Source organism: Melanaphis sacchari, unplaced genomic scaffold (genome assembly GCF_002803265.2).
Source record: "Melanaphis sacchari strain LSU unplaced genomic scaffold, SCAv2.0 Contig26_pilon_pilon, whole genome shotgun sequence".
In the NCBI taxonomy this organism is placed as follows: domain Eukaryota; kingdom Metazoa; phylum Arthropoda; class Insecta; order Hemiptera; family Aphididae; genus Melanaphis; species Melanaphis sacchari.
In genome coordinates this window covers 876,248-901,531 of record NW_020271143.1, presented here as the reverse complement: position 1 = coordinate 901,531, position 25,284 = coordinate 876,248, and the positions used below count along the sequence as shown (strand labels likewise).

At 22.6% G+C, this 25,284-nt stretch overlaps 2 protein-coding genes across 2 annotated transcripts; one reads left to right on the top strand and one right to left on the bottom strand.

Annotated features, from left to right (window-relative positions):
• LOC112595294 (carnitine O-palmitoyltransferase 2, mitochondrial) lies at window positions 1-10,754 on the top strand. Its single transcript, XM_025340435.1, has 12 exons — window positions 1-48; window positions 2,344-2,393; window positions 2,989-3,390; window positions 6,623-6,764; window positions 7,556-7,712; window positions 7,809-8,079; window positions 8,156-8,358; window positions 9,107-9,276; window positions 9,396-9,509; window positions 9,588-9,699; window positions 9,794-9,986; window positions 10,313-10,754. Exons 1-12 carry the CDS (start codon window positions 1-3, stop codon window positions 10,437-10,439), a joined length of 1,989 nt encoding a protein of 662 aa, XP_025196220.1. The 3' UTR covers window positions 10,440-10,754.
• Window positions 10,755-14,875: 4,121 nt separating this feature from the next.
• On the bottom strand, window positions 14,876-25,002 carry LOC112595330 (cullin-3-like). Its single transcript, XM_025340484.1, has 14 exons — window positions 23,822-25,002; window positions 22,040-22,237; window positions 21,746-21,931; window positions 20,818-21,021; window positions 20,574-20,753; window positions 20,288-20,482; window positions 19,881-20,057; window positions 18,625-18,795; window positions 18,448-18,558; window positions 17,028-17,149; window positions 15,887-16,124; window positions 15,637-15,806; window positions 15,439-15,577; window positions 14,876-15,369 (listed from the first exon to the last, which is right to left on the bottom strand). Exons 1-14 carry the CDS (start codon window positions 23,870-23,872, stop codon window positions 15,217-15,219), a joined length of 2,295 nt encoding a protein of 764 aa, XP_025196269.1. The 5' UTR covers window positions 23,873-25,002; the 3' UTR covers window positions 14,876-15,216.
• Window positions 25,003-25,284: the final 282 nt, after the last annotated feature.

The window sequence follows — 25,284 nt, the reverse complement described above, 5'->3', positions numbered from 1 at the left end:
ATGCTTTCGAAGTACAAGCCATCGATTAACTCCCATGTGGTTGAAAAAGTGAGTGTCTTTGTCTTTATTCAATCATTTAGTTATTAAAAAAGAACGATATTAAATACACATTTGAGATTTGAGTACCTATATTTTTAAGAACTATAAATAATTTGATTTAATGAAATGACAAATTATGTGTGTTAAATTATAACTTAAAAAAATTGCTACTGAATACTTATAATATTAATTTGTTATTGAACAATAGATATTACATGGTTTTTAGAATAACAGGTAAACATAACGTTTAAGACCTTGGTACTGAATCACATTCAATATAAATAATAGTCTATACAATTAATTAATTACAAATCAATTAATTTATTTAACAAAATGCAAAGTTATGTAAAATATTATGACAACAAAACAAATTTAATTAAAAGGTTGATATTACTTAATTAATGATTTTAAATTTTACTTAATAATTTAAATTATTTTTAAAAACCCTGAAAAGTAAAAAGTAGGCAATTCAAAATAAAATTAGAAAATGGTTCATCAATTTATTAATTTATTAGTAATTACTTATAGAATCTATTATGAAAATGAATATCTATATAAGACTGGTATGTTTAGGTTTGGAATTTGGTTCATGATTTTACCTATAATAATGAAATTGTCAACTTGATAATACATCAACTAAAAAATTATTATATAAAAAAAGAATTTTTTTGATTAATGTGGAGCACAGAGAAAATTTGATCAATAATGCTTAGAATTTGCAAATGTTAGCTAACCTAATTAAATTATTTCTAATAACATAAATAACCTATTGTCTATGACTAATAATGATAATTTATTTAAAAAAGTGCAGTAATTGCCTATATTATTTTAAAAATGTTATACATTTTTTTTCTAAAAATCTGTCCAAACATTTAAATTAATTAAAATTTAATTTAATGTATAACAATAAATAAAATTCTCGACACAGAATTCTAAAAGTTTTGTTGTAAAATACTTAAGACTTAATGCTGTATCTAGGGCCATATATAGAATTTATTGGCCCCTAGGTTAGCCTATAGTGCAGGCCCTACTATGAGTACAGGAATATAATTAATATACATAGACATTATTTAAAATAAATAATCATTGAAGTAAATGTTACTAGCACTTTTAAATACCTCTTTCATTTTATGATGATCAGTGTTTAAAAAATTAAAAATATTGTCAAGTTTCAATAAATATTTAACACATTTATTTCAATATTATTCACATTAAATTGATAGAATCAATGTCATTAGATGTTGGTGGTTACTTATCAACTATCATAGAAGTATGAATTTTATAATTGCTGTCTACTTACAACAGAAATTTTATTTTAATTTTGAAATTCTTGATAACAAAAAAAATAATAGTTAATTTCAATACTTCATCATCTAGCTATTGACAACAAAAATGATGACACTGTGATGTGTTGGTTAGCAATAATCTGTTGTTGATGGTCGTGGTTATTTTATAGTTCCTATCTAAATACTAATAACAATAAAAACTACACAACATTAATGGTATTATTATTGTAAAATATTTTAATATACACAAAAATATTTTTTTTTCTTGGACTTTTCTATAGTTTAGGCTTCTAAGCTGCCTATGAAATTTAAATACGGCTCTAATTATGCCTAATAAAAGTATTATATAAAAAAAAAAAAAACATATTGGGGATTGCTATAAAATACATATTTTTTAAAACAGGTTTTATCATAACGTGAAATTAAATATTTATGTTTATGGATAAAGCAACTCAAGTCAATGGGAGGTATATTGCTAACATTATAATAATAAAAAAATTATTTTTAGATACTCAGATGTCTTCTAAAAATTTTCATTAATAAAAAGCTAATTTATTCACTATTACAAAACTTTTATTACATCACTTTTTGTTATGGCATAAACCTTTAGGTATACAACACAAAGACAAATAATCAATTATATTCTAACTGTTTTTACAACTAGCCACTAAGTATTTAAAAAAAATATTTACTAATATATTAATATCTCATTAATAATTTATAAATTATATATATTTGAATTTAAAAAAATGTTTTTACATACATAAATTTATTTTTTTATACATTTTTGTTCGCATATTTTATAGGTTTTAATTTCTATAACTTACAAACTTAACTGATCAGCAATAATGTCAAAATGGTTGTGTATAAGAAAAACATATTAATTTTAATTATGTAATTTATATAATTTGAATAAGTTTTGTATTTAAAGACCTAAATATTCTAAAAGGCAATACAATAATAATTATATATTTTTATGTTTGTATTACATTGATATTAATTTATTTTATTTTTGTAGGTAATATTACAAAATACAGATTCAGCAATTAAAATGTTGACACAAATAAGGTAAATAGTATACATTTGATGGCTTATTAAATTAATTCATATTTTAAAATATAACACTATTTATTTAAATAATAAATGTATAAATATAATATTTGTTATGATTTATTTAGTAACTTCTAAAAATTTCTATGATATGATGTTAAAAGTCTATATAAATTGCTTATATAAAAACAAATAATGAAAAGCATTAATCCATAATTAATAGATTGTTAAAAAAATATTATCGTATTATTAATTCTTAAAAAACAAAGAAGTACCTAGGTTATTATGATTTTGAATTCTATGTTTTTACAATGTTTAAATTTAAATATCTCAATAAAAAATTTAGACTTTCAATGTAAATGTATTTCAATTATTTATTCATAACTTTATATAAATATTCTTTATTTAAACCTTTATGTATGTTATGTATATAAAATGTGATGGGTGTTTTTATGATAATTAATCTTACTGAAATAATTAATTATTTAAAAAAAAAAAAAGTTATATCAAACATTTCTACATTAATCAAACAAAATTATATTTATCAATTAATTAATTGAAAATAATTGTAGGTAATTGTATGTATTTAATTGTTCATATTTAATTTTTTCAGACATCGATCTAATGACTATCAATTTATTCAGAACAGTATTATACCTACAATGCATTTTCAACGATCTTTACCTAGACTTCCAGTTCCAGAATTAAAATTAACTTGTCAACGTTACCTTAAAGCACAACAACCTTTGCTATCAAAAAATGATTATTTGAAAACTAAAGATATTGTGGAAAACTTTGAACAAAATGATGGGCAACTATTACAAGATATGTTAAAAAAAAAAAATGATGCAAACAAAAATACCAGTTATATTACTAAGGATTGGTTTAATATGTATTTGACAGAAAGAACACCTTTACCAATTAACTATAATCCATTGTTGGTGTTTAAACAATTTGATAGTGCATATAATAACCAATTACTAAGATCTACTAATTTGTTGATATCATCACTAAGGTCAGCATTACCTAATTAATATAAATTATATTTAAAGTAGATAAATAATTATAATATAATGCTTTTTAAAATTGAAATCTTAATAATGAATATAAATAAATTATATAAATTATATTAATACAAATACTTCCTGAAAAAAAAATGTTTATAATTTTTCATGGTAATAGATAGCAAAATTAAAACTAGGTATATACCATTTCTTATTTAATTTCAATATTATGAATCTTATTTACAAATTTTGTGTAATATGGACAGAAATTAAATTTATTTTTGAGAATATATTATCATATGCAATATATATTGCTAAAAACATAGGAATTTCCATTCTTCAAAAAAGAAAAAAAGGAGGAAAGTGGGCTTTACTGTATAGTAGATGTCGAGTGAAGTTTGCTATAAATTAAGCTTAATTGTTATTTTTTGTTTATTTTCATCAAAATTTGGAAATAAAATGTTTAAAAAAAATTGTGGTTACTTATATAAATTGGATTTAGCAAGCACTACATAAGAATAACTTTGTTCAATTTTTAAGATTTTTAAAATATCTATAAATAGCTCAAAGAGAATTCAATCTCTTTTTAAAATGTATTATAGTATACTCTTAAAAAAAGTATATTATACTTTTAATAATATTTGCCTTGAAACCTGTAATATGGTTATGACATAAGAAACAAGTAATATTATTTGTATGTTTATGAAAGAATAATATACATTTTCAATTCTAAATAAATTAAAAAAGTTATTTATAAGTTACAAGGTAATTAGGATCCTTCCTTTTCTTTTTTTTTTTAAATATTAGTTCGCTTTCCATCTAATTATCAATTATAATATGTGTTAACTTATCTCAACTTAAATGTCATAACTTGTTGTAAGTTTATAAAAGCTGTATGATGTTTATTATAATTAAATTAATTGATTAATAGCTGAGTAAATAAACTTATTATTTGCAAATTAAGTATTATAAAAAAAAAATTGAATTATATGTTAACATGTTTTTAAAAGATGAAACATGAAAATCATTTAAATGAATGAATGTTTTTTTTTTTTTTTTTAATCTGAGTTGAATATTATTGTTTATATATTTGGGTTTAATTTTGTTTAATACTTCTAGGGTATTAACAAAATAATCTTTAGTATATTTAATAACATTATTAGTTGATATATGATGAATCTATAAGCCAATCATAAATTAAAATAATCATACTATCTGCTGTGTAACATATTATTTCCATATTAATACCAAAATTGAGCTAACATTTTTTACATACATATAGTAAACCAAAAAGGTTCTAGAACAGTAATCTGAAGAACATCTTGTGTAATTTAAAGTGGAGTATTTAAAGAATTATTTATTTTAACTATTTGCATTCTATTAAAAAAGTTAGATTTTATTATAATGTATATTTTGTTTTTTATTTTAGCTTTTTATATTATGTAATAAAATGCTTTTATATTTATATATTTAAATATAACCCTAGAATTTTAGAACACTTGCTAAGTCATCATAGATGAATTGATTAAATATAAATAATATATCATTAGCAATGTTAATATTTAAAAAAACCAATTTGATAAAACTTGCAGTTTAAAAATATTGATATATTATATTTTATAAAAACATTTTAAATTTTGGATATTAAGAAGGAGAGTATAATTATGTATATTAGTAGAATTACTTGGCTTTTATAACTGATTATCTAATTACATATATTTATTAAATTTTAAAGATTTGTATTTAAATATAATTAATTTAACCCAAATTTAAAAAGGGAATAATCTTTAATGTTATTAACATGAAATTCAATTTCTAATCTATTTATTGGCTTTACAAATATTGAAACTATTATTTCACAACTGCTATTGAAATAATTAAAAACAGCTAATTTCATATTATTTTCAATAAAAGGACCTTTATTAATAAGATATTTATTACATTTATTTCAAATGACTTCATTGTTTTTTAGTTAGATTATCAGAATTACCATGTTACTTATGGCATATGTTTTACTTTTTTTTTACAATAACTTCATAAATTAATTTTCACAGAAATTTTTATCTTTACCAGTTTTAATTATTTTACACTGATAAAGTAATAGTTTGGAAATTTTTTTATTTAATCATTTCTATAATTGTACAATGTATAATGATAAATTATCATTATCAAAAAAGTTGTAAATTAATTAAAAATAAATTTTGGATAAGAAATACAATTTTAAAATGACATGTTTAATTTTTTATGGGCATAGTTTGATATTTATTGTGCATATTTGCATGTATTTTTTAGTGTTTTTAATGTCATAAACATCCTAACTCTAATGATAATATTGTCTTTTTAAATCTTTATCAAAAAGTGTTTTTCTTAACTTACAATCCAATTTATTTTCATTTCTAATAAAAACAATTAAACCCAGTATAATCCAATTTTTATTCTTAAAATATTTTAAAACATGATTTTTTTTAAATTATTTACAAATTTGTTAATTATTCAGTTTACTAATAATTCACTAAAATACAATGGATCAATCACGAGCAACTAAATTATGCTTAAGGAAACAATTAATTCAATGATTAGTAATGTTTATGTAATTTGGCATTAAAGTTATATAATTTTCAAATATATTTTTTAATGCAAGATTTAAATACATTTAATTTCAAAATATTAAGGTATTAATTTAATTAATAAAATTAAAAAATAAAATAAAATATTAAATGTATTTAAAAATTAAAATTAAAATGTTTATTATCCTTTTCTTGAGCCTTATTTATTTTAAATTGTTTTTCAATTCAATTATAAGTTATTAATTTTAAGTGAAATATGTTTATTACTTAACCATTTATATTATTATTATACTTTATCAAATAAATAATAATAATAATAAATATAATTAAAAAAATGATATATAAATATAAATACAATATAAATGTATATTTACATATATTATACTTAAATCATATGGTATTCAATTTTTTTATTTAGTTTGAATTAAAACCATTAAATACTATAAAATTATTAATATTTTTATTCATAATATAGTTATAAATAATAATTTATTGTTGAAATATTCTTTAATTGATAGATATAATTTATATAATTCAATGGTCATTCAATTGTTGACTATATTTATTTAAAAAATAAATCAATTTAAATAACATTTACCTATATTTTTTTTATTAAACTTAACATCAATTTATTAAAATTCTAATAAATATGTCTATGTTTTCATTTAAAATTTAGATTTTACAAATCACTTAAAGCAAATATATTAGAGCCAGAAATTTATCATATTAATCCAAAGAAGAGTGATACCATCCAATTTAGAAAATTAATGAAATATCTTCCAGAATCAATTAGTTGGTATGGAGCTTACATGTATAATGTAAGTATAGTATTTAAATATAAGTATAAGTATTTAAGGATAAATGAGTTTAATACAGGCAATTTTCTAAGTTTATAATTAATAATGCGTGTTACTGCACTGTAAAAGAAAATAAATAATGGAAATTCCCACTTATCCACTCTGAAATCATATTATATATTTATAAAATTGTTGTTTAAAAGTTTCAGTTTTTGTCAATTGTATTTAAATATTTTAAAACAGAATTTTAATTTACTATTAAGTTTATTTGCAAATAGCTTTTTATATTTTTGTTTAAATTTTTTGAGTAAAATTTTTAAGAATTTTTAAGTTTTAAAATTAATTAAAAATTAGTTTTTAATTGAATTTAATAAAAATTCAATTAGAGCTTCAGAAGTTGTATTAAGATATTAGGATAATTGCTATACACAATATAAAATATACACATTTTAGTACCTAGACATACTGTTATAAAATTCCTTTAAATGAAATAATTAAGCCTATTGAATTAAATTATAATTCTAAGACAACAAAATTAATTTAATAATGGTTGTTAATAAAAGTTATTGGAATTATTTAGACGTTTTTTAGTTTTAATTTTGTTATTAGAGTTGTATATTTAGAATACCATAAAAATTTAAAACATTAAAATGGTTAATGAAGTTTACATTTACTACATAAGGTTTATAAAATATATACCTTTTTATACATATTATTTATTTTATTCTATTAATTAAATATCTATGATGAATAATTTATTTATTATACCTGTATAATATATAGAGCACTTATTTATTTTTAAAATTTTTCAGGCGTATCCTTTAGATATGTCTCAGTATAGTTCTTTATTTAATAATACTCGAATTCCAATGGCTAATCAAGATGTTTTACACAATAATACATCTGGTAAACATATTGTAGTTATGAGGCGAGGACATTTTTATAAATTTGATGTTCTGGATAATCAAGGTACTTGTTCATAAATTCATAATTAATTATTTAATTTGAATTTGTTATTAATAACTTATAATTAATACTTATATTTTGTATAATATGTACTTAAAGGTAATATATTAGACCCTCAGTTATTATTATCCAAAATACAATATGTGTTGAATGATAATATTGCCCCATCTAATCATCCAATTGGCGTTTTGACAACCAGTGAACGTAATAATTGGGCAAATTTAAGAAATCATCTTATCAAGTTAGGAAATGAAGAGTCATTGCGAATAATAGACGACAGTCTTATGATGATTGCTCTTGACGATGAAAAACCAGGTTCTGATCCAATACCTTGTGTTAAGCAATATTTACATTCTGACGGAATCAACAGGTTGCAGCAATAAACGATTTAATAATAATATGTGCACAAAAGTTCACATATATCTATTGAAAATATTTATGTAAAGGTGGTTTGACAAGTCATTCACATTGATAGTATGTGCTGATGGAACATCAGGATTAAATTTTGAGCATTCGTGGGGCGACGGAGTTGCTGTGTTGAGATATTTTCAAGATATTTCTAAGGATACTGCAGACTTTCCAAGATGTCATCCAGAAAATGTAAATCAAGTATCATTATCAGCAGATGCATTAGACATACAGAAATTGGGTAATTAGTATATTCAGCATCTACTTTTATAAAATTGGTGATCGTTAACTTAAAAACACTCAATAAAAATTATCAGTTTGAAAAATGAATCAGTTATCAGGTCGTAGGCACATTAAACTATTATCATAAATTGTGTATACAAATACAATATTAATAATATAATTTTATGTTATGAATATTACTGGATAAAAAGTAGTTCTGTTGTATAAACACATAGTTCTATGTTCTGTTATTACTAATTTTTGCTATGAAATTTGGAAATTATTATAAAGCCGAAATACCTAAATTAAACATTTAACATTTCATATTTAACTAAACATTTAAAAAATGAATAATGATTGTCTATTAACTATGACCTTGCTTGGAAGCTTTTAAAGTACTTTATCATGGTTAGTTGATAATTTTTAGTTGAAGTTGTCATCTATTCCCTTGAAATTTTCTCTTTAAGTTAAATGTATGATTTATTAACATTTTATATTGAATGATTGAGCTGTTTATATATCAGAATTTTATAATATTTCAAGGCCAGTCTTTGGTGTTTGGTTAAAATATTTAATATATGTATATGTCAAGATCATGAGTGCCTATTTGTGTATTATTTATAGAGAATAATCAATACTTCTTATTCTTTGCAGAGATAATTGAAAATATTTCTTCAATTTTAATTAATTTATTAGAGCGGTAAAAAATATGTTATTATATATTTGATGTTAATAACCTATAACCACTAATTTATTTTATGTTTTAGAATTCAATTTGGATGAAAAAATGAAATGTGATATAATAAAAGTCAAGAATGAATTCCAATGTAAATATGAATCTTTGGATGTTAATTACTTTGAGTTTTTTGATGTTGGTAGAAAAATGTGTAAAAAATTTGGAATAAGCGCAGATTCTTTGATGCAATTGTGTTTCCAGGTAATTACAATACAAATTAATTAAGATTATATATAAAAAAAAAAAAAAATGTCTTAAACTATTTGAAATCAAGTATGCATGTATGATGTATTTTATAAATTAATTTAAATATATTTTAGCTGGGTCATTATAAATTACATAAAAAACATGTTGGTACTTATGAATCATGTAGTACAGCAGCATTCAAACAAGGACGAACAGAAACTGTAAGACCATGTACTATGAAGACTGCCGTAAGTATAATTAGTAAAATTCTTGTTGAAATTAAAAATTAATATCTACAATGAATTTATTTTTAAAATATATTTTAGGATTTTTGCTATGCTGTTTCTAGTAAAAACAAACCTTCTAAAAATGACTTGGTTAATATGATAAAACAATGTTCAGTTGAACACAGTAAACTTGTAAAGGAAGCTGCAATGGGTAATACTCTATTAAAATATATATATATATATATATATATATATATATATATATATATTATTGTTTAATATGTTTTATAAATTTTTGTTACCAGGACAAGGATTTGATCGTCATTTATTTGCTTTACGGTTATTAGCTAAAGAAAACAATTTAGATATTCCAGGCTTATTCACTGATCCTGCTTATAGTCTGATTAATCATAATATCATATCTACTTCTAGTCTAACTTCAGATCATGTGTGGTTAGGAGCATTTGGACCTGTTGTAAAAGATGGTTATGGTATTGGGTAAGCAAATCAATAAATTATGATTTTTTCATGATGAATTTGTTTTAAATAAAATAAAAGTATTGGAAAATCTCACATTTTAAAAAATGGTCTCAAATTAATAATAGTTATGAGACTATGTTATTGAAAATTAGCTTTTAAGTTAATTTGTAAAAAAATTATTACTACAAAATGTTTAAATATTATGTTTTGTTTGTACTCCCTTGCGTATTTGTTGAAATTAGCAATAAGATCAATTAATTGAAATCTAGATTTCACCATTACTTAACAAAAAAAAAAAAAAAAAAAAAAAAAACATAACTGACATAAAGATTTTTTTATTTCAGATACACAATTCTCGAAGACTACTCAGGTGCTATTATTACTAACTACAAAGAACATTCTGATGGAGATACATTTAGAAATGCATTAACACAGAGCTTAAATCAAATCCTTGATATTTTGAAAATCTAGTTTATTAAGTAGGTTTATATCTCTTAGTTTGTATTTAATATGTCTTTACTCTTTATTCCATAAGAATTACTTTTTGTTTTCATTAAAAAGTAAACATATTTTTATATTATGAGCTAATTTAAAGTACATGTATAATTTTTTCTTTAATACGCCAAGAAATTTTTTTTACATATTGTAACCACTGCATTCTTTAGTTTATGTTAGCAAAGGAAGCTTATTATAACAATACTTGAATCTCTGACGTATAAAATGTCAAGACATAAATATTGATATTTGATATTTTTCAATGCAAACTAAAAACATCAATAATTATTATAACATTTAATCGGATATTATGAAACATAAAGTATTAAATTATTGTGTGCATACATACATTTACATGTATTAAATTCCATATTAATATTGTTTTGGTTTTTTTTTCTTTTTGTTGTTGTGTATACAATTTCTTATATTTTATTTATATTTGTTTATGAACAATATTAAATTTATTAAAGTTATGTATATGTTAAGATAATAATTATTTCAATTCCAACTGAAGAAGTATAGACATAAAATAGCAATAAATATTTAAATTAATTCTTATTTCTTCAATACATACTAGTCTTGTTTATATTAAGATCATTATTGCTCAATAAATATTTTAGTTTTATAATGATATGCATTTTAATTTGTTTGTCATTTATCAACTTGTTGTGGTTGGTAGCAAAAACAATACTTTAAGAGTAGTTTATAGTTGAAAATTGAATCAATACGGTACTTTCCAAAATAATTGGAAAACAATCGCGATTTAAAAATGAAAACAGTAGATAATTTCATTTTTTACTGAATATTTTTCTTGAAATTTTAGGATTTTGGAGATATTATTAGAATTTGAAATTTCTAGTCAATCTACTAAGATTTTTTTTTTTTTAAATATTTTTATGAGCAACTTCTTATTCAATCGATTAAGTCAAAGGACCAACTGAAAACAAATAAGAAAATTAAAAAGTAAAAAATTTATTAACTAAATAAAAAATTTATTAACTAAAAAAAAAAATTTAATAACTAAAAATTTGAATTAAAAAAAAATTAAATATCAATTTCATGGTACACCTCAAACCTATAATTTTTTACCAAACCTTGTCCTAAAAATAAACCCCTAAATTGGAATAAGAACGCAAAATACTTCAAATTAACATGTATTTTTTTTTTTTTTTTATTCACTTCTATTAATTTCTAACAACTTCATTTTTTTATTTACTTCCATTTGTTTGATTGTATATACTAAAATGTTTTCATTTCATGTTAGTCTTATCAAAAAAAAAAAAAAATAAATAAATAAATAATAATAATAATATTAATAACAAAAACATGAAATAAATTAATAACATATCTATTGCATAGATTGCATGTTATAAAATAGATCGATTATTAATATATATACCATAAATGATGTATATTTTCCATTGATAATATATGTGAGTTAATATGTTTATTCCATAAATTGAATATATATATATATATGTCATTAATAGTAAATTTTTATTTTTTCTATGAATTTTTTCTCCAATATAAAATTATGTTTGATACTTTTATTCACAAAAAAAATATTAATGTTATGGCTATAAAAAATCTATACATTAGTGGTTGGCAATCCGCAGGCCAAATCCAGCTCGTGAAGAAAAAATAATTGGACTAAAAAAATATTTTTTTTTAATAATGCTGATTTTCCACACATAATATATTATACTTTATCTATTTTATGATGTATTTAGAGATTACGATGGTGTTTATCGTTTATTGCTATTTACAATAATAGTTGCGATAATACAACAATTATTAAATAATAACGTGAGTTTTTAGTTTTTACTGGCCCTCAAAATTTTTTTTTTTTGATTTTCTGGAACTCCATAGAATTTAGTTGCCGACTCCTGCTACACATAATCATAAGGTATAGTAGTCGTTATCTTTTTTAAGCGCAGCATTTTATGTATACTAAATTTATAAATTATAGATTATTTAGAGTATATCAATTAATAATTATTATAGAATTAAGGTAATATTTTTTATTAGTTTATTTTCATGGTATTTTTAGCAATGTTGTTATCAATTAAGTTTATTTTACACATTTTATTTATTATTCTTAACTAATACATATTGTGTAAATATTAAACATATTTTAAATTTTAGTTTATTGTTAATTAATCAATTTAAAACTATATAAAATTATTACAAGCAACAGCTTATAGAAGATTTGAAAAAACTTTTGTAACATATCTGTTTTATTTAATTTAAAGGTAATACCTATATTGTGAAACATATAAATAAATAATACTCTGTAAGTAATAGTGATTGAGTAGTTCATTGACAACATCATTGATAGTCATTTCTCCAACAAAATTTATGATTTATTATCATGCACATTATGTTGATTTTTCACTATTAATTAAATAAAAACATTAAATCAAAAAGTACTCAAGAAAACAAATACAATTTATTCTAAAATAGTATAATATAAAATGTTAATACCATTTAACTTAGAAATGAATGAAAGAGAGGCTAAGTGAGAACTGAAGAATTAGGAAATCTAAAAATTATAAAAGAACATATATAATGTGAAATAATATTTTATATTCAATACATATATAATGGAGTTATAATATATCAGGCAGTATATGGATTTAAAATCATAACAATGTTTATATCATTATGAAGTATTTTAGCATAATATTTCTTTTTATTTAGGATTAAGGATTTAGTTTTTAAATATGTTATACTACTAATGAAAATCCTGTTAAAATATTACAGTTTAATTTTATATTACCAGTAACACGTCCAGTATCATTGATTGAGGTGATAAATAAAATTACATTTTCTCAGATGAAAAAACATGAAAAAAAGTTGAATATAATGATCGAGTCAAAATTAAATGATTTAAAATTTGTACAAACACGTAAAGGTTAAAAAAAAAAAACAAAAAAACAAATAACTTAATCTTAAGATTACATAAAATAATTATAACAATACTGTAGGTATGTATTTTTATCAATAATTACTTAAACGAAAAAATAACATTAAAAATCAAACATTATTTACTTACAATTCTAAGTGTTGTCAAGTAGGTAACTGAAAAAATTAAAGTGTTGCATAAAAATCAATTTATTAAAATTGAATGACCCCAAAATGGATGATCAGTTCACAATCAAAATCAATTTTAATATTTAATGATTATTTATGCAAGTTGGTTTTATATTAATATTAGCTAGTTAATAGAAAACAAACAAAAAAAAAAAAAATTTCCTAAGATTATTATTGAATAAATTAAAGCACACAAATAATGGAAAATAAAAATTTTATGGTTTAATCATACACATAAATACACACTTATAATATATGTTTAAATATATTGAAATACTCCATAACTGGAATGTAGAAAATTGTTTGCATAAATACCAAATTGGTTCATTAAAAACACATTAACTTAAAAATTAATTTTTCATTAAATTAAAGATTTACAGACGCAATCAAAAAAAAAAAAAAAAAAAATAAAACAATTGAATATTTATAAATTGATATAATTTAAATTGTGTCAACTTATTAAAATTATTATACTATATTATTCTTGGTTATATTTCAGTATGAAAAAACACATTTTTTTAATTTATATTAATTATGTGTACTAAAGATTGTCCCGAAATAAACAACAATTCGAGTTTGTTTGATAATATATTTAAAATGGAATAAACACATTTTAAACTCATAATACAAAAAGATCATAGATGAAAATGATCATTATCACATTAAACTTAAGAGTAATAATCTTTTTGGTTTTTGTAAATAGTGACTGGAAATTATCACTGGTTCACATTAAGATACCATATAGCACCTTAAATTTGTTACACGACTATAACATTACTCAATATAAATTCCTTTTGAATGAAAACAATTAAGGAATTTATTAAGTATTTGTTCATTTACTTATATGGTTTTATTTTATTTTTTCAAATAGGAACAACGGGTCCCTAAATTAATATGTACATATTGTGTGTTAATGCTAAGAGGTACCACTTATTTAATTGGATAATATTGGATTTTTAAGACTACTTAATATACATTTTGAGAAAAGTTCAAATGTATGACCTGTTTTCTATGTGCACAATCAATATCTTAATTTTAATTAAATCGCAACAATGTTTTTATACATTTAGATGGATCAATTAATTTTTAAGTAATTTTGATGTAAAAAGTTTTGTTCTAAATTACTTGTAGCAAATTGATATTTAAAAATACTATCTGTTTTTAACAAAATTATGATACTACATTTATTCACAGAAAATATGTAAATTAATACCATTATTTATAGAATAACAAAGTTTAAATTAACAAGTTTGTCATTTTTTTAAATTTTTTTTTTTTTTTGTTATTTAATGAATGCCTAAATAAGAGTACAATTGAATTTATTCTAATTCAAGTGGATTTTATATTTTGCAAAAATTTTTAATATATAAAATTGTTTATCTAAACCTGCAGGAAACACAATTGGTTACAATTAAAAAAAAAATCAAATTGTAATTTATATACACATATCAAACGAGTTAGACAATTGAAATTTTCAATTTTCTACAAATATAATCTTTTGTACACCTTTTTAACTTCTAAAATCACATTTCAATCAAAGGTCATCTCTAGTTGAAATCATTAGTGGTTCCTCTAAACGTGATCACAATTAATAATATTACCTTTTTGTTTTGTCAATTTTTACATAGGAAGACTTAATATACAATATTAAATACACATTTTATGCAACATAAAGATAAGTCCGTCTATCTTCTGCTGATCTTGATAGGTATTCTCTTTCAATCAGTCCTTCAATTCTTTTTTTAATAATAACTGGAGAAGGTAAGAATCTATCTTTGAGTTGTTCAACAACTTCCAACACAAGAGCATTATGCTAGAAAAAATAAAATTAATAAAGTAAACATTTAACGTCAAATAATGATAAACATTGTATTCTATTTACAATCATTTTTTTGCGAGATTTCATAACGCGTACAATAGCTGCTTCAATTTCATGTTTACGGTCCTCGTCTACTTTGCTTCTAGTTTCTTTTCTTTCTGGTTCAGTTTCACCTTTAGCTGCAACTGTTTGAATTTTCACTCTAAAATGAACAGATGTTTAAGTAACGTGACTTTAAATAAAAACATGAATATAGCTTACCTATGTAATTTTGATGTAAATAACTCATTAACACAAAATTCATGAGTTAATTCGATTTCTTTACATTTAGGAGTTTTTAAAAGAATACGCTGTGAGGGTTTTCCTAATGCTAAGGATTGTAATGCTCTTATTAAATCTTTGTCAGGAATATCAGTTTGACTGCGAATATCCTGAAATTTTTGTATTTCATTAAATACATACAAATCTGAATATAATTAAATTTGAATGAATATTATATTTAATAGTTTACTTCAAAGGATAATTTTTCACGGGTATTGAACATTAAAAGAATACACATCTGATAAGTCGATACTTGAATTATATGTTTTCGTTCAGTAGATGGATTGAGTGAATTGACTGAAGAAGATACACTTGTTGATAGGTCATTATCTGGTCGTTTTGAACCATAGAATACAGCATTCAAATCAGCTGAACCAAGTTGTGGTTGTAATGTTAGTTGCCGTCCATTATGTTTTCCCAGATAAAATCTGTTAAGAAATTATATTTTTAAATTACTAAAAGCAATTAAGTTATTAGTTAAAATCTTTAGTATACAAAGTACTATTTTTTTTATCTACATTTAAAATAACTTTATTATCTAACTAAAAACCATGATAGTATAGAACATAGAGAAATATAGAAATTACAATTAATTTTGTATAACCTAAGTATTTTTAATCAATAATTTATGGTTTACAGATTTTATATTTTAAGACTGCTATCTTGTGAATAAATTAATTTTGATAAGAATACTCGTATAATAAATATTATATTATATATATTAAAAAATGTTTTAAGCTAATATATCAATGGTTAACTTAATATGTATCAGTATGGATATTAAAATAAAGTAAATTATATTTTAAAACACAAAAGTTATGGAAGTTTCAAAAATATATTCATGTTAAATGAAAATAACAATAAAAATTAATATATTTTAACATTGAGAATTGAAAATACATTTTCATACCTGGCATTTTTTCAACAATTTTTATTTTATAGATCATTGGTAAATAACAAAATATGCATTATTACAGTATAGAAATATTATATAGTTATATAATATGCTGCAAATGTTTACAATTTATAATTAAAAAAATATAAATATGACAATTTTTATTCTATAGATATAAATAAAATATTATAATATTTTAGATTTATTGAATGAAGTTTAAACAAGTTTATATAGAATTAATACAATAAAATTTAACATTTATAAAATAACTTGTAAAATTATTCTCAACACTTATGTCATTCTAAAGAATAATAATAATATTCTTCACAGCAATTGTGATGCTTAACAATAACCCATTACCACAAATAATAATTTTATACTTCAAATATAACTCAAAATATTTTTACTCATATTGTCATTCTTAAAGTGTACTCACATTCGGTATTCTGCAAAAGCACTTCTTGGAACTAATGGTACATTGCATTTTGATAATGCATGAGTAGGCCAGAATCCTGTGGTTAATACTCTCACAGTAAGATCCAGAGAATGTAAATATCGCTAAAATAAAATTTTTAAAGAAAAAGTTTGTAATTTATACACAAATAATTAATAGTAAACATAGAATATAAGTAGTGTATAATAGTTTTAACTTTTCTACAAAAAATTAAAATTTTTTATAGTTTACTATATAATATTTATTATTGAAAATAGTCAATAAAATAAATTATTAAGTATAAATTTTATACATCATAATAATAATATAGATAAATATTATATAGAGATTCTAAATAATTATAAATGATGGAAACTAAGCTAAAAATTTAGTTTATTGAGGGTTTTTGATTTGGTAAGTTTAATTATTGAAAGAAAAAAATTAATTACAATTAAAGAGAGTTAAAAAGTTTAATTAATAACTACAGATTATAATTTTTTACTTTTATTTTCTAGAGCAAGCATATTATTTCTTTAATATTTTTCTAAGGTTTTTTCAAAACATTTTTACATGTTTTGTGTAACATTTTTATAGCAATAAAAATTGAATTGTTACACGGTTCATCATCTATGGAGTTTAAAATTGTCTATAAAACTTCTATTCAATACAGCGTTTTAACATTTTTTGTTAATCCTGGATCTAATGATTGGAGTAAAAATATAACCAATATATTTTTAACAATAAACACTATACTTTAGGGGATCAGATTATGTTTTTAATTATTTAAAACAACTATTTGACTATTCCTCAGACTTCGAGCAATGATAAATGAACAAAATAATTATAATCAATTGCAGTGATTTGAGAAACTATAAAAATTAACTACTATTATGATAATAAACTAATGCTGTTATTATTTTTCAATGCTAAAATTATATATTCTTTCTAAATAAAAGTATGCCAGTTGAACCACATTTTTAATTAAGTTTATTAGAAATAAATAGTATCAAATTATTTAAGTTCTAGTCAAAAATATTTGAATTGCATATTGTTTTCTATTGCTGCACATTTTATTACTTTTGATTTTTTGAAGGTATACATTTGTTTTTTTCTTATTATAAAATTATTTTTGATTTATATGGTTTCTCTAATTATTGAGAGTTTACTGTAATATATTATTTTAGCATGCCTTATTTGAATTCTAAAGTTTTCAACAAAGGAATAACTAATGAGACAACTTGTTCTGTTTGCTATTTATAAAGATTTGTTTATAGCTAGTTTAAGGAGAAAAATATATAAATATTAAAATCCAAAACAATGTTTCAGGAAATTATTTTAAACAGAACAAAATTATCTAAAATATGTTTATTAATTTATGCATTACATATATGTCATATAATATTTTAATGTTAATATTACTTACATTATTAGATTTAGCAGCGTATTCTTTGAATTCTTCCATGATAGTGTTAGATATGGACATATCTTTAAACATGCCTTCCAGTTTTGAAGTAAATTGACAGCCACACTCAGTCTACAGATAATTTAAATAATTATTAATTTGGATTTAAAAGTTTACAATATACTAAATAAAAGTTACCTTGAGCTTTGAGATCATATTTTTTTCATTATCATTGCTGACAGATTTATTTAAAAGTAATCTCTTGGCTAAATGCTGTTTATAATATCTTTCAAAAACATCTTTTTCTTGGAGGAAACGGAATATTACCATAGCTTTGTCTAAAACTACCTCCACATCATTTTCAGTTAACTGTAAGAATAAAGTATCACTTTTTAATTAAAGGATTGAAATTAAATTATAAATGTAATTAATAACAATTTAAAAAAAATTGTATGCTATCTTTATCAATTCCAAATAATAACCTTTTATAGAAAAATTTAAAAGTAACAAACATAATTTCACAGATATGAAATGTATTAATTCATAAAATAAGTTAGTGAGTTTTGTTTTTCAAGATTCATAGACATTGTTTTATTACAAAAAAAAAAAAAAATTGTTTATAGCTCTTTTTAATTTATAATTGAGAATAATTTAAATTGAATAATACAATTAAAGTATTAAACACTATTATGTCATATTATATTATATGTATACTCAATAGACTAATGTTAATACATACAAAAATAGATGTTACTAAGGCCTATTAAGGTGTAAAAATACAAAAACATTAGTTGGTCAGATTTTAAGAAATTCTTAATGTTTGTTTCACTAGGTGATTCATTTAATAAAAGCATATTAGTCAAAAATTATTTAAGTTTTTTTAAAATATATTTTTCAATTTTTTTAAATATTCATAAAATAACAATCATAAAAATAATTTTATTTTTTATAATTTTTGATTTTCATAGTTTTTGAAGTCGGTTAGTTTTAAAAATGATATAAATTTTTAATTTCATAACTTAGAGCAGAATATTTATTTGGATTATTGCGATATATGCAATTTTGAACAAATAGTTAATTAGTTCAAACTTAAAATACTTTCATCTATAATTTGATTTTAATGTACAAAGTACTTTAAACAGTATTCTGCTTTGCAGTAAGAAATTAAAAATGTATGTTATTATTATAGAAACAAAAAATTTAGTATCAATAATTAAGAATAGTAAAAATATATTTTTAAAAACATAATTAAGTTTTGACACATGAGTGTTTCTTGATAAAAGAATCACATTATACATTGATGAAAATAATCAGGAACTCATCAAAATCAGAATCTTTTTATTTTTTTTTAAATCATTGTAGATTGATAAGATTTGTAGTATACTAATGAATTTATTTCTAAAAAGAATAATTAATTCTTAATTATAATTTAATAAATTTTATAAAATAATTACCCCGCGAACACCTTTTTTTAATTTCTCATCAATAAACAAAGATAGATACTCTGGTGATTTGGAATTTATGTTGAAAAAGTATTCAAAATCAGCAGCAATCATTTGTTTGAACATTTTATCATTGTTGAAAGAATGAACCAAAAAAAAATTAAATCTATCTTTCAGATCCAGCAAACTCTGAAAAAAAAATGTTTTTAATTAATTAAAATAAATATCAATGCATCCAAAAAGTTGGTAAGTATATATATTTTCAAGGTTTGTTACATTTATTATATCTTTTTTTAGCAACAAATTGTCCTGGTCTCTCAAAAGTAGTTAAAATCAATTTTACTATACTTAATAATAATGAGAATAATTTTTATCGTAGTTATTTGAGACATATTAAATGTATTTTAATTTATAATAACCTGAATATAGCTGATTGCATTAGTATTAATATTTTCTTCCTGTACAAGTGATTTTCCTATTTCCCGTAAATATTGACTAACACAATCAGACATGGTTTTTAAACCATCTGAAACGCGAGATAATAACTTGTACATACATGCTAAATCATCAATTTTGTTATTCTTCAACATGTATACAACACCAGAATTTTCCATCTAATAGAAAAAATATACAATTATTAAAATAATATAAGTGATAAACCGAAAAATAAATTCAATTTTAGTTTAAAATAATGGATTTTTTTACTTCAACAATGGTTTTCATATTTCTTTTAATTAGTTCTACTTCAATAACCTCAACAATTCGACATTCAGTTGAATCATCAAGGTAATGTTTTGCTCGTTCAGATTCTTCTATAATTCTAGATTCAACTTTTCTTATATAAATACATGCACTGTTTTCATCTAAAAACTTTTGACTTTCCATCTATAAATATTTTCAATATTAAGGTTTACAGTTATTACAAAGCTATATAATTTTAAATACATACTTTATAAAATTCAGCAGATTGCTCCAAAAATGGTTTTTCAAAATCTTGTTCATAAACCATTCGTCCAGTTATTCCAAGAATCATTAACATTTGACAAGCATTTTTAATAGCTATTCGATCAACAACTTCACCTTTTCTTTCAAGTTTGATCATATTTAACAGAGTCATTCGTAGGTGATCACGAATATATCCATAGCGAACAATCTAAATGAACAAATAATATAGTTAATTATGTAAATGTAATATTATGAATTAAATATTTTTATAAATATTGAGAGCAGATACTTATTTAAAATATAGTAAAAAAAATAACAAAATTATTTAAGTTTCTACTTCACATTAACGTATAGTAAGTTGGTTCAGTGGGGAAAATGGATGGGTGCCATTCAGGCCATAACGTTACTATTTAAATAATTGTTCAATGCCAAGGTTCCTTTTTAATGTGAATGTAATATAGAAAACTATTTTTTTTACAAGCAATATATTGTATTTTTTTTTTTTTTTTTTTTAAAAATTTTTAGTTAACCCTTAAGTGCACGCTAAGTGACACTGCATACTGCATATTCACGCCATTTTAATTTACCTGGTTATTGATTACGTAATATCACTATGACTATGTTCTATTTTTTGTCTTATCAATACACTATATTTTGGATACGCATGTTACAATTTTAAGAATTTTTGTTGATTTTGTTCTTTTGAAGTAATAAAAGTTATCATTTAATGTTATATTGGATAAATTTGTTTTCTTGATAGGTTCTGATAAAAAAATAAAACTCTACTAGATGTTTCAATTAGTCATAAAAATGATAAAAATGCTTCAAAAGAATATTGCGTTATACAGTGTGCAAGCGTGCACTAACGATACAATTATAGATGTGTGCACTTAAGAGTTAAGTTAATAATTATTGAAACGTGTATAACTTACTAAATCACGAAATAAAATGAGACCCAAATTATAAACATTGTCAACTTCATTATGCTTAACATAAACTCGGTCCATGTACATCAATATATCACGTATCATCACCATAGAAGTTTGATGATCATTCCATGCAACATTTAAAACTTGTAAAAAATTGTTATTTAATGCTTTTAGAACATCTTCTCTGACCTAAAAATAATAATATGTTTTTGATTTGATAATACTATTTATTTATATTTAATATATTATTATTATAATCAAAATAGATGGTATATTATTTTATATGATTAGGTATACCTTATTTTCTAAATGGTTTATTACAGCTTCCTTCATGCCAGTATATAATCTTTCGCCATGTTTTAATAATACCATGGTATAAGCATTTCGATACAATTCTTCAAAGCTTAAGCCAGAATTGTTTTTCTTTTGAATTTCTTGAATAGCGTTTTTCAATAACAGCCAAATACTGTCAATTAATTTTTCATCCATTGTCATCTGAAATAATATTAACACAGAATATTATTATGTTTAACTTTAAATAAATGAAAATATTTAAAACCAATTTAATATTAATAAAAAAAAAAATGTTCATACATGTTATCTTAAAATTATTTCATACATTTAGTTAAGAAATAATTAAGATTTAAGTTAATATGAATTTAATAAAAAAAGACAAATAAAACTGTATGTACCTTACTTTTAATTAATTTAAAACAATTTAATATTGAAATATAAATTTTTATAAAAATAAAACAAAAATTGTACCTAATAATATTATAAGATACCAATTAATTAAATAATATAATATAGACATACAAAGATTTGGATTGCACAAAGAGAAAAAATAAATTTAATTATAGTAAGAGATAAAGAAACTACAACATACCCTACTAATGAAAATAAAAAACAAAAAATATTTGATTTTCCATGGTTGATTAGTAAAGAATTATAATTTGTCAACTAATAATTACATTAATAAAAAATAAATATTTCATCAAATTTTAGACATATAAGATATTTTTATTATATCAAATATCAATTATTATGATCTTAACAATGCATGAAAAATAAAAAAAATATTGTTTTATGATTGGGGCAAGTCTGTTGGTAAGTTTCTTCTTTCAATAATCATATTACCAACCAGAATATGTAAGAATACACAGTCCATATTCTTATATTATAACTGTGGTTCAAACATAATTATTCTATTTATGTATTTGACTATGAATTATTTTGTCTATTCCAAAAATAAGATCTGTCATGGTTTTCAAAAATCTGTTATTATGATACTATACTGTAATTATATTATTTATATTTCTATATTATAGATATATCTTCTGTCAATTAAATTAATTTGTTTATCCTTGTAAAAAGGTCTCAGCCAGTGAAATATATAATAAACAAATATCTTTTAATTAGTTTCTATTATGTTCACTTAACACATGAGTAAGTATATGATTAAAAATAATTGCCGAAAAGTGTAGTTTTATTGAATGTTAGTATAGAATTAATTTGATATGAATAAACAAATATATATTATATAATATCATATTTATTTAGTTTTACTCGGGTTATTATAATACATTATTAACTATTTACTTATTTATTATATGTTTATAAATACCTATTACTAACCAAGAAAACATTTTTACTTTTCTAAACTTTTATTGGAACCTACCTAGGTGAAAAAATATCAAATGATATATTTTTTTTTTCATATTATTAAAAATAGATGTGTAATTAATGTTCATTTCATATTATATAATAAATAAAAATGTATATTATTATCAACAGTAGCAGCTATCCTATGCTTCAAAAACACATAAAAACTAATAATACTAAATATTACAGAATTTTGATTGAGTTGATGAAGTTATTGAATTTCGAAGTATAAACAAATACTTCATGTCGAAAAAAGTAGTTAGGTATATAAAAATGAATAGTGAGAATGTTCAAAGTATATTCATTTGTGAGGATTTAATTATTAGGCAAATGGGTAGATATCATAAAGATTAAAAATGGGAAAATAAAAATACCAGAGTAACAGAGAAAACTCAATAACAATACTGATGGACTTACCGGGAAAGCTTTGATGCGCAAGTTTGTACGTTTCTTTGGTACACCGTTCATTATTCTGTGTTTGAAGAGACGCTCATTGAAGTGGGGCAGCAAATGTCTACGATAGATCGTTGACACGATTAGTCTGGCTAGCGTAGAGTTAATTGAGTTTACAGTAGTTTCCAAGTGACCATAGCAGCGACTGTCATGTCAATAGACTGACGAATGGATGGTGAAACAGAAGAACGAGACTAAGATCAAAATTACGATAGGAACGAAGCGATTGGCAAAAGCGAAATAAAAAACGTTGTTCACGCCTTGCACTGATCTCGCAGTGGCGCTGTTCGAAAACGTACCTCTCCAGAGGCTGCGAGAGGCGGCGGTCACGATAGTGGCGAAACAATGTTAACAAAAAAACAGACGGTGTATAAAACGAAACGATATCGGAACTAGGACGTTAATCGAACGCGTACGCACGCACACTAACACTATTTCTTACAATCACCGATAATATACACATACACATACACACACACACACACACACCAGCGATAGTGTAGGTGGCTACTGGCGAATAGTATTAGATCTAGGCACGTCAGTACGTGTGTAATGCAAGTCTATTTATTATTATTTATACTTATCTATTATCTAATATTTATTAATGGTTAACATGATAGCACGCGAATCGCGGTGAATGGCGACTGGCGAGTATTCATCATTTTGTCGTTCGTCCGTCACGCAGTGGCGGTGATCGAGTTTTGCGCACGGTCCGCCTGTCTTCTACTCCGGGGTCCGGCGAAAAGCGCGAAGCTCGGGCGCTTTTGTCGCTGTCGTTTCGGCGACAATCGCGATCAATGATTATTGTTATTATTTATTACGTTCGATGGACTGCAACGGTGATAACTGTTGACTGTTAAGTAGGTATTTCATCAATATCGGAAAATGGGTAAAGGTACTCGACGAGAAAAAATTAAATAAAATGATAATCCGAGTGGAGTAGTTGATGCGGCCGCGTTAAAATGTCGCGAGTAAAAATGAAAATGTCGGGCATAAAAAATACGCTTCTTGGTTTTTCTCACTACCGTCAACGGCGGCGGTCCCGTTCCAATGGATGTATTTCTTCGTATATAGATAATAAATATTATTACTATTATTATTGTCTACGCGTCGACTAGGACAAACCGCAACTGTGCGTTTGTCAGCGATGCGCGTGCGGCTTACGTAAACCTCGGCAGCTGCACTGCGCGAAATTTCGCGTTCGTGTGCGCATTATCAGCTGCTATCGGACGATCCGCAAGATTCTCATCTTACGTAACGTTGCGCTCCGGCCGCTGCAGCTCGTACAAAACAAATGGTACTATAGTTCCGACGCAAAAGCTTTCTCGCTTTGACTTTAATGAAATTCTTCTGATATTCCAGCCAACTCTCAGTCCATTCTTTTTTTATAAATCACTCTCACAGTCTCATTTGGTCATTTTGATCAC